The sequence below is a fragment of the Colletotrichum graminicola genome (assembly GCF_000149035.1).
Source record: "Colletotrichum graminicola M1.001 genomic scaffold supercont1.47, whole genome shotgun sequence".
In the NCBI taxonomy this organism is placed as follows: Eukaryota; Fungi; Ascomycota; class Sordariomycetes; order Glomerellales; family Glomerellaceae; genus Colletotrichum; species Colletotrichum graminicola.
In genome coordinates this window covers 197,181-210,403 of record NW_007361051.1, presented here as the reverse complement: position 1 = coordinate 210,403, position 13,223 = coordinate 197,181, and the positions used below count along the sequence as shown (strand labels likewise).

General features: G+C 56.6%; 3 protein-coding genes and 1 non-coding gene across 4 annotated transcripts; 2 read left to right on the top strand and 2 right to left on the bottom strand.

Moving 5' to 3' along the window:
• Nucleotides 1-1,432: 1,432 nt before the first annotated feature.
• On the bottom strand, nt 1,433-2,325 carry GLRG_09311 (uncharacterized protein; the record flags this gene model as incomplete). The annotated part of the gene is made up of 2 exons (XM_008099996.1): nt 1,433-2,040; nt 2,178-2,325. 2 exons carry the CDS (start codon nt 2,323-2,325, stop codon nt 1,433-1,435), a joined length of 756 nt encoding a protein of 251 aa, XP_008098187.1.
• A 415-nt stretch (nt 2,326-2,740) lies between these two features.
• On the bottom strand, nt 2,741-4,057 carry GLRG_09310 (uncharacterized protein; the record flags this gene model as incomplete). The annotated part of the gene is made up of 4 exons (XM_008099995.1): nt 2,741-3,043; nt 3,205-3,411; nt 3,545-3,553; nt 3,677-4,057. 4 exons carry the CDS (start codon nt 4,055-4,057, stop codon nt 2,741-2,743), a joined length of 900 nt encoding a protein of 299 aa, XP_008098186.1.
• A 762-nt stretch (nt 4,058-4,819) lies between these two features.
• Nucleotides 4,820-4,907, top strand: GLRG_13228. The gene has a single exon. It is a non-coding gene; the product is annotated as a tRNA-Tyr (tRNA).
• A 5,467-nt stretch (nt 4,908-10,374) lies between these two features.
• Nucleotides 10,375-11,511, top strand: GLRG_09309 (linker histone H1 and H5 family protein; the record flags this gene model as incomplete). Its single annotated transcript, XM_008099994.1, has 5 exons — nt 10,375-10,449; nt 10,509-10,535; nt 10,733-10,886; nt 10,940-11,214; nt 11,272-11,511. The coding sequence occupies 5 exons, from the start codon at nt 10,375-10,377 to the stop codon at nt 11,509-11,511; spliced, it is 771 nt and encodes a 256-aa protein (XP_008098185.1).
• Between the last annotated feature and the right edge of the window lie 1,712 nt (nt 11,512-13,223).

The window sequence follows — 13,223 nt, the reverse complement described above, 5'->3', positions numbered from 1 at the left end:
TAGGATTCTTATATCCCGGGTGAGCCATCCTATAACGAGATCCTTTGCTCGACTCGCGTTCTGTCACCTCGAGTCGGTGCTTCGTGTACACTTCCGGAAAGACCTCGACCTGGTTTGGGAGGTAGCTCAAGAGGAAGGTGAGACGTCGTAGATATTAGGTAAAATGGAATAGATATCTAGAGAGAATTGATGTAAACTGAGAATGATGTCCAGGACAGCAAGTCGTTTATCTTGCTGAAATAGGTTGGCAATAAGCAACGTGATTGGGATATGAGGAAGCCCCCCCCCCCCTGACTGTCTAACGCATCGCGTATACGTATAAGTAGCCAACTACCCCCCATCACGTCAGTTCTCCGCAGCGTACGACCACCTGATGATATGACCGAGAACAACTTGTACATGCTTGGAGTCCTTCCACCTCACAGCAGACGGCTTCCAAACATTGACATGCCCGTACGCCCATGTCATTATTTTCTTGAACTATGACGTTGAGCAATTCAGTCCGGGCTTTTCTTGAACGAGCCATCACTAACCAGCGAGGTAGCCGAGTCCTGTGACTCCTAGCCTACTAAACGAGTAGTTGCTATCAAAACGAACGGCTCTGTGGTTTTGCAGCATTTATAATGACTCGGCCATGAACCCTCTCCCGGGACACGACCCAGGTCCTCGGCTCGTCCACATAATAAGCTTCGATGTTGCTCTTCAACTTCCCCATCAGGGAGCGAGGATTTCTTGCAGTACAAGAACACTCGGCGTATCTGCGTGGTGAGGCTGCCCGTGATGTTCCAGGCAGTTTTGCACTTGTTGATTTACCATCCCAAAATGGGCCATGTTGACGTGCAGGAGCTCGTATCCGCCGGCCACAGAAGAGTTAAGGAGCATCAGCACCGGGCCGGAGCCTCGCCTGGTGGTCGATGGTGTACCTACAGCTGGGACGTGGACGGGCCCTGGTTTTCGTGTTCCACATGTTAGAGTTATGTGATATATGACGGAGGTTGACGAGGGGTTTCCGGCTCACACGGTTCTCTAGTCACCAGTTGGAGACGGATTAAGCCGTGACGCTGAAGCACGCTCATTTGCCCAATCATCTCGTCCGGGTGATGGGTGTCGGGGCTGCAGGCAGAATGCGGCAGGCTTATTTGGTTTGGTACGTGATTCCGTGCTCCTCTGGGCCACTTCTCCGGACTCCTTCTGCCCAGCCCGCATATCGACGCCGTCCCTGAAGCAAGTCATCATCTCGAATACAAGGCCGATCATTAGGATGGCCTTCTACTGGTTATGTTTCATCGACATTCTGACCCTATCCAGGATGCCGACAAGCTTTTTGTTTTGTTGTAATCTTTGCCTCGCTCATAAGGACTGCCGCGCCAGTCGGTCAGCAGCCGCGATACGGCTCTTTATCCCCCACCCCAACGCGAGAGAAAAAGACTCTTTAGGAACTTTCAAGCACGTCCCACACCAGGTTCTCGTGAACGACGTGCGCGCCGACGCTCAGCGGCGCCCCGGTCTTCAGGAGCGCCTCGCAGGGCAGCTCCCGCTCGCCGATCCGCGCCGTCCGCTTCCACCCGTCCTCGCCCTTCCACTCCCAGCGCTGCGCCGCGACGTCCTCCCCGATCCTCGAGATGCCCTGGCAGAACCGGCCCAGCCAGACGACCAGCCCCCGCGACTTGGTCGGCTCGTCCTCGAATCTGAGGACGATGCACTCGACGCCCTTGCCGCCCTTGCCGCCGTCGCCGCCGCCGTCGCCAGCAGCAGCAGCCGCGATGGGGACGGGGACGGGGTCAATGTCCCGCCAGAGCTCCTCGTAGTCCGTCTCCTCCCCGGTGGCCGGGTTCACCATCCGGCCCTTCTCGAGGGTCAGCCCGTCTGGCTGCTCGTACATGTCGCCCTCGTCGGCGGCGTTCTCGGGCTCCGTCGTGCGCGAGTCGATCCAGTGCTCCCAGCGCGAGTGCCGGACCTGGACGCCGTCGCCGCCGTCGCGCATGGACGAGGACGAGGTCCCCGCGATGCCCCATTCCAGACGCTCGATGCCGTGTGTCGCTGACGATTGCGTCAGCCTTGGGGCGGCCAGCGGTGGTTTGAGTTGAGGTTGGCCCTCCCCCTACTTTACTCCCCCCCCCGGTCGCGTGATTTCCGGCTTACTCATCCCATTTCCCCGGGAGAGGAGGAGGACTCACCTGGCGCGGCATCGGCCGTCGGCGGCGACTTGAGGATGCGGAGATCGACGAAGCGGCGCTGCGGGGACGTGAGCACGATGGTGGACGTCGGCTCGCTAGCCTCGTCGGGGATCCAGCGGATGTGTTCGCGGAATGAGATGCTGCCCATGGTGAGCTGGCTCTTGTGACAAGGTTGCAAAATAGTGTGCGTGTGTATGTGTTCCTGTCACTCACAAGGGAGGATGGTGTAACTTGAACGCGCCGGTCGCGGGGGTTGATGTCCCGCAAGAGAATATCAACCCCACTTCCAACCGACCACTTGCCGTCGTGCCCGCGGATCGGACCCGGGCCACCACGTGTATGCTCCATCAACGCCCAAATTCGAACGCGTCTATTACTCTACGTATGTTTAAGTCTATCCCCGTGTGAGATCTATGGTCTATGGCCCCGAGTCTTATGTAAAAGTCTATGTGTGTAAACCCCCGTCTATCCCGCAATCCACCCGCTCCATCTAATGACCAATCTTACTCAGTCATCATCGCCATCCAGCCAGTCTTGCAGACAGACATACACACTTGTTAATCTCATGCAGCGTTCTCCAGCCTCTGCACGGCCTCGAAGAGTCCCTGGACCTTGCGCTCGCACGTGATCCTGGTCTCCTCCTGCGCCTCGTACGTCTCCCGGAGCCGGTCGACCATGAAAGGCTTAAGCGGCGCCCGCTTGGCCGACTTGTAGTCGTAGACGACGATGTCCTCAAAGCAGCGCGCCGAGGGACGGCGGTGTGCGTGGGAGATGAGGAGGGCCTCGAGGAAGATGTAGTCGGCCCCGTACGTCGGCTTGGAGACGAGCTTGTGCAGGACCGTGACATGATCTGGGTAGGCCATCGGCTTGGAGGGGAGGGGCGCGGTCAGCGTCTTGGTGTTGCGGCGAGGTGAGGTAAGTGCAAACGATGAGAGATCTCGGGAAGTGATGGGAGGCCATTGGATGTTGTTCTAAAGTACAGAGAGAGAGAGAGAGAGAGAGAGAGAGAGAGAGAGAGAGCACTCACAAACTTATAGTCCGTCTTCATGCTCCTCATGATGAGCCCGATGTCGCGCGGTGACAGGAAGGCGTTCCAGTCGTCGGCGTGCTCGGGGTCGATGGCGGTGGCGAAGTTGCGCAGCCAGTTGAACCGCGCCGACTCGGCGTACTTGTTGTAGACGACGTTGTTTACGTGACCTGCGACTGTGAGCTGCTGTCTCGTGCCTCGGTCAAGCTGAACGGTGCGCCGTACCCTGGGCGTCGTGTGTTAGTGGGCTGGTTCTCGCGGGACTCATAGCAGACAGGTCCGTCCGTCCGGTTCAGTCATTTCAAGTCACGAGGACCCGAGGGGGGGGGGCTCAACTCACCATTGCGTCCTGGAAAGCCGAAAAAAGAAACCAGTCAGCAAATCTCATCCCCCATCTCATCTCAAATCTCATGGGAAGTTCTCATGAGGGCCTTGCATGGGACACATGAATAAAAAATAAAAAAAAACGAACCTGATCTCCCCAGGTCACAGTGTGCCTGTCCAGACCCCTCCACCCGGGGCCCGTGAGGAACCCCTCCCGGCCGGCGAACAGCTCCAGCCACTGGGCGTCGACGGCCCGCCGCACCGCCTCGAGCTCCTCGGCCTGCCGACCCCGGAGGCCGGGGCCGGTGCAGCGCGAGATGCGCGTCTGCAGGTCGGACAGCCAGCGCGGGCCAAGCGCGGCTGCGGCGGCGGCGGTGTCGTTCGCGCCAGCGTCTGCGGCGGCGTGGGCAGGGGCCGGAGACGGGGCGGCGAGACACGGCGCCGAGGTGGCGAGCGAGCGGCGCTGGGGGAATAGCCGTGCAGGGGCGGCGCGGGCCAGACGGGCGCCGAGGGCGAATGTGCTGCGCATCGTGACTTTTTTCTTTCTTATTTTTCTTAATTTTCCAAAACAACCTTGTAACTCTGTGCGTGGCGGGGGATATTTTCAGCGTCTGCCTTCACACGCGCAAATTTCAACAGAACGGACAGATAAGGAGCGGTCGGTCGCCAGAACAGAAGTCGACGGGTGAAGAAAGAATTTGATAAGGGGCGGGTTCCGTCGGCCACCCGCCCTCGCCCCCCCGGGAGCAAGGACTCGTGAACCCTTGAATCTGGTTTAGTTGAAGGCTCATGAGTGGTGAGTGATGGTGGCTCCCCGCCCCAGTGAAGAGGGTCTCGGGCCGTTTTTGGAGGTTTGCGCCCCGTCTTATCTTATTTTCTGCTGCGTCACCGTGTGGTGCCGTTGGTTCGGTAGTTGGCCGCGTTTTTTATTTTATGGTGGGACGGGCGCAAGGTTGCTAAGTACCTGTATGTGTGTGCTATGTACGGATATATGTGTGTAGGTACCTTTGGCTAGTCCTAGGACTTACGGTTGCTTGACGAGCTCTGTTGTATAGGTATTGGAAGCAAGCTGACGGAGTGTATTTAGTCGATTCTACGCTCTACTGGATGCTTCAAATCATTAGAGTCTGTCGAGTAGGATGATTTGATTGAGACAAGTCACTGGTCAGAGGGATGCTGGGTACCTGGGGGGGATACGTACCAAGCGCACCAGGCTCGACGACTCTCGGTAATCATTCATAGGCTAATATCATTAGTCCCCATCCATACCAAGCAAGGCTTAGCCTTGAATCTCCCCTTGGTGTAGTTGGTTCATCACGTTCGACTGTAATGGTTACATTGTCATCGAAAGGTCTCTAGTTCGATTCTGGAAGGGGAGAACTTACTTTTGTCTTTTTCCATTTCGTCTTCTGTCCATCACCCTTCCATGCTTTGCATCTCAAACAAACCCTTGCTATTTCTGCCGAAACACTTCTTCTGTTTTTTATACAAACTGCATGCAACTTTATTTAGCAAGGCTTGGTGATAATTACAGCGCTGCCGCCACGAGAGGCTGGCTCGGTTTGCTGCGTGAGGCGGTTCAACTTCACCACGCACAATCACACACAATACGGGCATTTGTTTCCCCCTCCTCCGTACTCTGTCGGCGAAAATACATCAACGGCATACTAGGTAGCTAGCTGGATGTAGACTTTTAAAACCACACCCCCTTCCCCGTCATGCGCCTAGCGCGAGTCTTCAGCGCGAGTCTTCAGCGCGTCGAGAGGGGGTTTTTGGTCTCCTGCGCCACACCCGCTGAACTGAGCCACCTCGGTGAAGGAGGTTTCAAAAGGAAAGAAAAAAAAAGGGAAAAAAAAAAAAAAAGGTCTCGTCCCAGGTATGCCCTGCCCCGGCAGAGACCCTCCCGACCTGTGAGTGCGCGCACACACACACATGCGGCGGTGGGGTGGGGGTGAGTGGAGGGAGCAGGCAGGAGCTCCGAGCTGCAATGGGAGCGGTGGTCATAGCTTCCTTTTCTTCCTTTCTTTCCTTCCTTCTAAACCGGGTTCGCTACCTTCTTTCTGCCCCACCTTCCAGATCAGGGAGTGGGGACCACAATTCTCGACGACAACTACCACCATCCCCCCCCAAACTGCAGCCGCGACGCAGGTCCAGCGCACTCGACCAGACGCCGGACTGCACGCGTCGCGCGCCCCCCTCCCCTCCGATGGACGCTTCTACCGTCGGTAGCACACCAGAGAGCTGTCCTCAAGTGCATCGGTAAGATAAACCATTTTTTCCGTTTGTCATGCCTTATCTAGGCAATACTTTCTTGGTTTTCCCCGCCCATGCCGTGTGAGGTCGGCCCTGGGTGTGTTTGGCTGCCAAAAGGGGGAGCTCGGGTACACGCGTCGGCAGGCCAAAACAAAGCGCAGCCCTGACATGAGCTGTTCGACAACCCACGCCGACGACTAGATATCCCGAGTCTTTGATATTCACATGTCCTGCCTGATGATGCTGTTTATCATACAGCTCAATGAAATTTCATATCTGGAGAGTGGCCGGGTTGCCCGCAGCATCGCATGCGAGACCTTGATTTGGACCTCGCTGACTCCGCTGGCCTTCCGGTCTACAATGCGTGTGTCTAGCCATGCCGCAGTCCATGAGCACCACAGCTGCAGAAGCAATGCCTCTGGTATGCCTTTTTTATTTTTTTTATTCTCTTCGCCGGATAAATGCTCCACTCATTAAGGGGATAACACCACGTAGCTGACTGCGATGCTTAGAAGTGCATGTCAGTCATCGAGTTGCTGCGCATGGGGGACCGGCACCACGTGACATGCAGCCTTTCCTCGTTGACAGTTGCAGCGCTTCCGACAAGGCCGCGTCCGAGTCTTGCCATGGGAATTATTTCTGATACCTCCAAATCCAACTAGTCCATCATGCCAATCGTGACGGACGTTTCTTTCGTCGACGTCAAGTCTGTTTCAGGCCGTTGGCGACGTGTCCGTAGGCACGAGTCGACAGGCGGTGACCAGCATACACGTGTTCTCCTCCACCTTGGGCAGACATGCGTCATACTTGAAGTCGCAGCCACGCCACAAACAGGCTCACGATGGACCAAAAAAAAAGTGAGCAATTTGGATCGAGAGGCATTAAAAACTCGATGCACGTGTTTTTGTCATCGGAAACGCGCCGGAAGTGATGGCAGTCGTTCCTCTGCGAGGACGCTGGTCAAATGTGAATAGCTTCCATCGTGACACATCTCCGGGGAGATCCCATTGACGCTGCCGGCATGATATGGGCATCAAAACGGACCAAAAAAATTCGGTATTCGATTGGAATCATGACCATGAGATGGCAAGAGAGCGGAAGGCAGAGGCGGAGCAACGGCGTGGTCGTGGGCACGTGGAAAAGACGATGCACTGGTTTTCACCGGTCGCGTGACGACATCGCCATGGGGCAAGGGGCGATACTCGGTGTAAGTCAAATCGGGCAGGGAAAACGGGAGAAATCCAACAAAAATACCCCCGACCAGATCGTCGACCTAGACGATGGAATCGGGTGCTTTCCAGATGCAGCGAGTGGTGTTGGTGGTGATTGAGATGGGGGTGGTGCAACATGTGAGGATAGCTTCAATTTGCATCAAGTCGCGACCGAGTTCCCACAGACGGGGTCGGCGCCCCGGTGCGCAGTGCGCGATATCCGGGCCGCAACGCGCGATAAATACAAGAAAAACCGCATGATACCATGGGGGAAACCCCGAGCAACAGAACGTGGGAACTGGGCCGAGATGAAACCGGAAGTGCGAGGGGAGAAGCCGGATGCGACTGGTGGCAATCGTGCGGACGAGATGGGCGACGATGAGCAAAAACGCGCAACTCGACGGGCGAAAGGCGCAGAGAGGCGAGGCAAGTTGGGGCCGGGCCGGAGGAGGGTGGATCGGCGTGTGCAGAGCTCGAAAATGTGGCACTTGCGAAGATGGAGTCATTCAATCGTAATGGAGGGTGAGCAAACGGGCTCGAGAGGGAAATGGAGAGAGAAGAGGAAGAGGAGAGGGACGAGGAGACGAGAGGGTGGTTGAGGTGGGCGATGAGAATGAGTTTGGTGGGATGGGCAACGTGTGCCGCCCGCATCAGAGCAGGAGCCAAACACTAGGTAGGTGGTAGGGAGGAAGGAGGGGACCACGACGACGGCGATGGGCTCCTGCTCAACTTCCTACACCTCCCGTCAGGTAGGTACCTCCTACCTGCCTTACCTCAAAAGTAGGTAGGCAAGGTAGGTGCCGACAGGATTAAATTCTGGCCAATCAAAAAAAATCGGACGATAGAGAAAGCGCCCGAGATTAAGATGGGGAAAATCATGACCGAGAGAAATATACTACGTACCTAGGTATACCGGGGTACAAGTTGCACGTATCTTTTGTTTTGGACGATGGCAAACATGGCAGTTGCGATGGGAAAACGGGAAAGTGGGATGATGACCGGGGGGTGGGACACTGGGAAGGGACGGGGAAGGAAGAGGAGAAAGGAGAGAGAGAGAGATCAGTGGGCAGTGGGCAGTGGGCACGGAAAGAAAGGAAGGAGGGGCCTAGGAGGCACACTGGCATGGCATGGCAGACAGTGCGCGTGCCTGCCTGCACTAACGGGATGGATGGATGCACTGATGGTGGTGATGTTGGCTTGATGTTAAGAGCCCATAGGCGGAAGGGGAAATGCGCGAGAGATCTGGCCTTGCTAGGGTTTGGTTGTGTATGCCTTTGGCTGGTGGGCGGGCTCAGGGACCGCCAGAAGTAGTTAATCTATCCACTCTACCGAGTACTGTTCCTACAGCAGAGCACTTGCCTGGAGTCCCAGAAAAGACGGTAGTGGGCTGGGCTTTCTGGGGTCATCTCAACCGTTCCCATGAACCAACTACGAAGTAATACCTACCTACTGCCTACTGTAGCTCAAACTACTGAGGCACCACAGCCAGTGGAAAGCCCGCAACGCAACGGCGACACAGAGTAAGGGTAGGGCAGTAGGGCAGTAGAAGGGCACCAGAACAACGAACCCCGGCACGGCCAAGGCAAGAAAGATGACTGGTCCGCCAGGGGGGGGGGAAGCTCTGGAGTCTGATCAAGGTTACAGCGTGGGACACCAGCTGAGGTGTTCGAACCGCTTACAGGGGGGCGACAAGGGGACCGGCCCCGGTAGTCCAGGGTGTGACAGCAAACTGACTCCAGAGACGACAGAAGCTTCAGCAGCTTCATGCATAGGTGGCCATTGCTATTGCTCGGGGCGTGGGCCGGAGAGCTTCTGCCGGAGGGAAGAGAGCGTGTGTATGTGACGAGATGGAGGGAAGCTCAGCTGTCCTGTGAGGGGGATCTGCGGTTTGCTGGCGACCGGCTTCCTGAGTCGATCGGGGATGCGATTTGGTTGCCACATGGCTGATGAGTTACCGACCGCGAACGACAGACAGTTATAGGTAGGCAGGTAGGCAATCACATTCGCGTGCCCTCCAAGTCTAGATGAATGTACGGAAGACACTCGGAGACAATCAGAGGGGGGGGGGGGTATGAATGGGCATCACGAAAGGGACTCGGCCAACCAGCGACGGTGGTCGTCGAACAGAAAAGCGGCGGCCGTGCTGGATCTGGCACACTGAGCGCGATTGATGGCTGGTTCCTTAGGAGACAACTGCGCAGACTAGACGTCCAAAATAGAGACGCACGTTTGTTTGTCTGTCATCGGGTCCAGCGCTGGTCAACAATTTAGGTTAAGGCAGGTAAAGAATGGACAAATGAGGTGTGAATGCCGAGAGGAAGCAGAGCAAGTCAAGATGATGTGTGTGTGTGTGTGTGCGTGAAGGGGGAGGGGGGAAGCGAGAACGAAGGGGAGATGAGGTAGGTCAGTTCGAGTCGAGAGGTTAGTTAGTTAGTTAGAAGGAGCGGGGGGGGGGAAGGAGGGGGGGGACGTCGACCCAGCGGAAGCACGGAAGCTGGGGCTCTGCCTGCCGTCAGTCAGTCAGTCTTGCTCTCCTGGCTTGCCATATGCACCTGTTGCATCTGCCTGCGTCTGCCATCTTAGTTTTTTTTATCTACCTTACTAGGTAACTAAGGTAGGTAGGCCACCCACCTTAGCTACCCGACATGACGAGACCTTGCTAGACCCAACGGGAAGGAATCGGCACAAAAAAGACATCTGAAACCCTTCTGGACCATCATGGTCATGCCTCGACTGGTGCGGGAAAGATTGGGAAAATGGGGAAGGAGAGAGAGGGAGGGAGAGGGAGAGAGAGAGAAGGAGAGATGGGGGGGAAGGAAGGTGTGACGGTGTGCGCGCGTGTGTGTCTATGTCTGGGTGGGATCGAGAAGGAGGTGGTAGGTAGTAAAGGTGGAAGGAAGGTAGGTCGGAGAGGAAGGAGTGGAGAGGGGGGGGGGGGGAAGGACCCCAGAAGCGGCGCGCCCGTCCTCGTGGTTCACTCACTGTGCAGCGCCCATCACCTCCCCCATCCTTCCCCCCAAATGGTACCGGCACCTGGACAGCACCCAAGTGTAAAAAAAAAGAGGAAAAAAAAAAAAGAAAAAGGCGGCAGACACAACAACCCCCCCGAGACCAAGGACCAGAAAGTTACTGATTGCGCACCACGCCCAACGGCCCCCGCTCATTTATAAAAACATGCCCCGTTCCCTACACGCACCCGCTCCCTCCCCCTTCTCGTTCCGGATCCCTTCTTCTCTCGTCTCTCTCAACAACCAACAACGCGTCGCCAATCTATTTCTTCAACTCGTCCCTCCATCGACTTCAATCGCGCTTTCGATTGCATCCGCTTAAGTGCACAACTTTCCAACACATAACCCCGTCCCACCCAACCCAAAACAACACAATGCCTCCCAAGAAGACCGAGGGCGCTGCCGCCGCTCCCGCTACCAAGACCAAGTCCACCCACGCCAGCTACCAGGTTTGTACTCCGAAGCCCCAGGTTTTTTTGCATGTCGCCTTCTTGCTAACCACTTGTAGGACATGATCACTGACGCCATTGTCGCCGTATGTTTTCGCCGCTTCTCTGTCCGGCGCAAAGAGTGGCGCGACTCGAGGAGGGCCCCACGGGTCACCTGCCCGGCGACGTCTTAGTGCGCCTTGCCTACCGCATCTGCACACCCGTCGGCATCCTCAGTCGCGCCTATCACGCTCTACCGCCTTTGCCCTTGACAGCTCTCTTACTGACGCGTCTCCCTTCACAGCTCAAGGACCGTAATGGATCTTCCCGCCAGTCCCTGAAGAAGTACGTCAAGGCCAACAACCAGATCAACACAGTCACCGACAACATGTTCGACTCCTTGTTCAACAAGGCCCTCCGCACCGGTGTTGAGAAGGGTGTCTTCGAGCAGCCCAAGGGTAAGCTACATCCCCACCTGTTAGTCTCGTTCATGCTTCTTACAATACTTTAGGCCCCTCTGGTGGCACCAAGTTGGCCAAAAAGGCCCCTAAGCCTGCTGAGAAGAAGGAGAAGAAGCCTGCCGAGAAGAAGGCCCCCGCCAAGAAGGAGGCGAAGGAGCCCAAGGAGAAGAAGGCCGCTGCCCCCAAGAAGGCTGCCGCTGCCAAGAAGGAGACCAAGGAGCCCAAGGAGAAGAAGGCTGCCGCTCCCAAGAAGGCCGCTGCCCCCAAGAAGGCCGCCGCCGCCGACAAGAAGGAGAAGAAGCCTGCTGCCAAGAAGGCTGCCGCCGTATGTTTTGGCCTCGGACTTGTTCAGTCCTGCCTCATTGACTAACACGCGTAACAGGAGAAGCCCGCCAAGGAGGAGAAGCCTGCTGTCCTCAGCAAGACCAAGACCGGTCGCGTCACCAAGACGGAGAAGAAGGCGCCCGCCGCCAAGAAGGAGACCAAGGAGCCCAAGGAGAAGAAGGCGGCCGCTCCCAAGAAGGCGGCCCCGGCGAAGGCCTCGGTGCCGAAGAAGGCGGCACCCAAGAAGGCCGCCGACAAGAAGGAGGCCAAGGCTGAGGCCGCCGCCGCCGCTGCATAAACGGCATCCGTCCATCCATCCAGGCAACCGTTACGATGATGCAATGTCGAATTTGCTCGGCTTTCACACAGCAAACGTCTGGTGTCATGAATCTTCTCCAACGGCGTTCACGGGGGGTCTCGTTTTTGTTTACTGGGAAAGGGCAAAGGGCCGGGACGGTTGGTGGGAAACCGACCGGGGAGGGAAAACGCGACGCGTTTCTGTCTTGTGTTTTGTTACTTGCTGCTATCGCCATGTGTGTGTGTGTGCGCGCACGCGCGTGTGTAAGTCCCTTGGGGGGTTTTTGAGGGCTGCGAGAAAGGGACGGGTCAAGTCGAGTTGATGCTGGGCTTTTTTTTTTTTGTCTCTGGAGATTTTACGCGACGTCTGCCGACGCCGTGTCTGTGTACGCATTCTTGGTCCCGCCACAAGACATGGTGGCGGCGTTTGGTCTGCGTCGACTGAGACTCTTTCGACCACTGTAACTATAGCTCGCGCGATATACCAACGATGGGAGCCTTTTGTCACTGTTCATACAATGACTTTTCTATCCGCACTGCCTGACGCCTTGGTCCTCACAATATGAGGCCTGAACCGAAGATGAACGGTCGACATTTGGTCAGGGGGAGGCACAGGTCGTAAAGCCGCGCGTGTTTAATTACAAGCATCGGTCCTGAGAAGGAGAAATGATGCCGCAGAAGGACATTTCGTTTGACGGACGACGCCTGGGGTCATGGACCAAGCGCCGGCCAGGAAATGAAGCATCGCACAAGACCACGCACATATACACACGACGAGGAAATTCCCAATACAGAAGAGAAAAGGGTTGCGGCCACGGGTCGGTCTACCTACGACCGGCACACCCGGAGGTGGAGTCGAGACGCGGTTCGCACTTCTTTTTTGTTTACGTTTGTACGGAGTATTCTTTCCCTATATATATATATATATATATTTGGTTCAGTTGTCCTTCCTTTCGGGGTGTTGCGGCGGGCGGTCGGTCGGTATGTCGGGGTCTTTCCTCCCACCGATGTTGAAGGACAGGTACAGATAGGTAGTGAGTGCAAAGGGGGCGCGCGGAGAGAAGAGGCGCCCGAGATACCCTGAACTCTTGCCGGCCCGCGCTGAAGATTGGAAGAGTCACGTGTCCCCCGGGCGCGCTGTCTTTCTCTGCATGTTCTTCACTACCCAACATTGTGTGTATGTATGTATGTGGTGTGGTGTGGTGTGCGGGTGTGTATGTGTGCGCGCGCGTGGCTGGAGAAGAGCATATAGGACGCATAATCCCGAGTTACTAGTCTATGGACTTCACGGAAACGGCCTTTTTGTTGTGTTGCCGCGTCTCTCTACTGTGGGGTGGGAGGTCTTGTTTCCCCTCCCCCCCCCTTTGCACGACACCCCGGCGGCCCGAGGTCGTGCTACTTATTGGACGAGCGTGCCATCGCCCATCGCCCCCCATGGCAATTAGGCCAGGACGTCGGGGTGCTGCTGCTGCTGCTGCTTTGGATGGACGAAGACACTGGATTTAAACACGTACTGCGACGAACGGGGCGGCCGCCATCGCCGCACCACGCCCGCGATAACAATCCTGCTGCTTAGTCCTCCCCCCCCCGTGCTGGTGGTCATCTGGATGAAGCCTCACGTGGCGTTCCCCGCGGGTTGGCTTTGGCTTGGTAGCTACCTAGGTGTGTGTCGTGTGTGTTTGCGAATGGAGGCGGGCTGAGGAGCCGACCGGG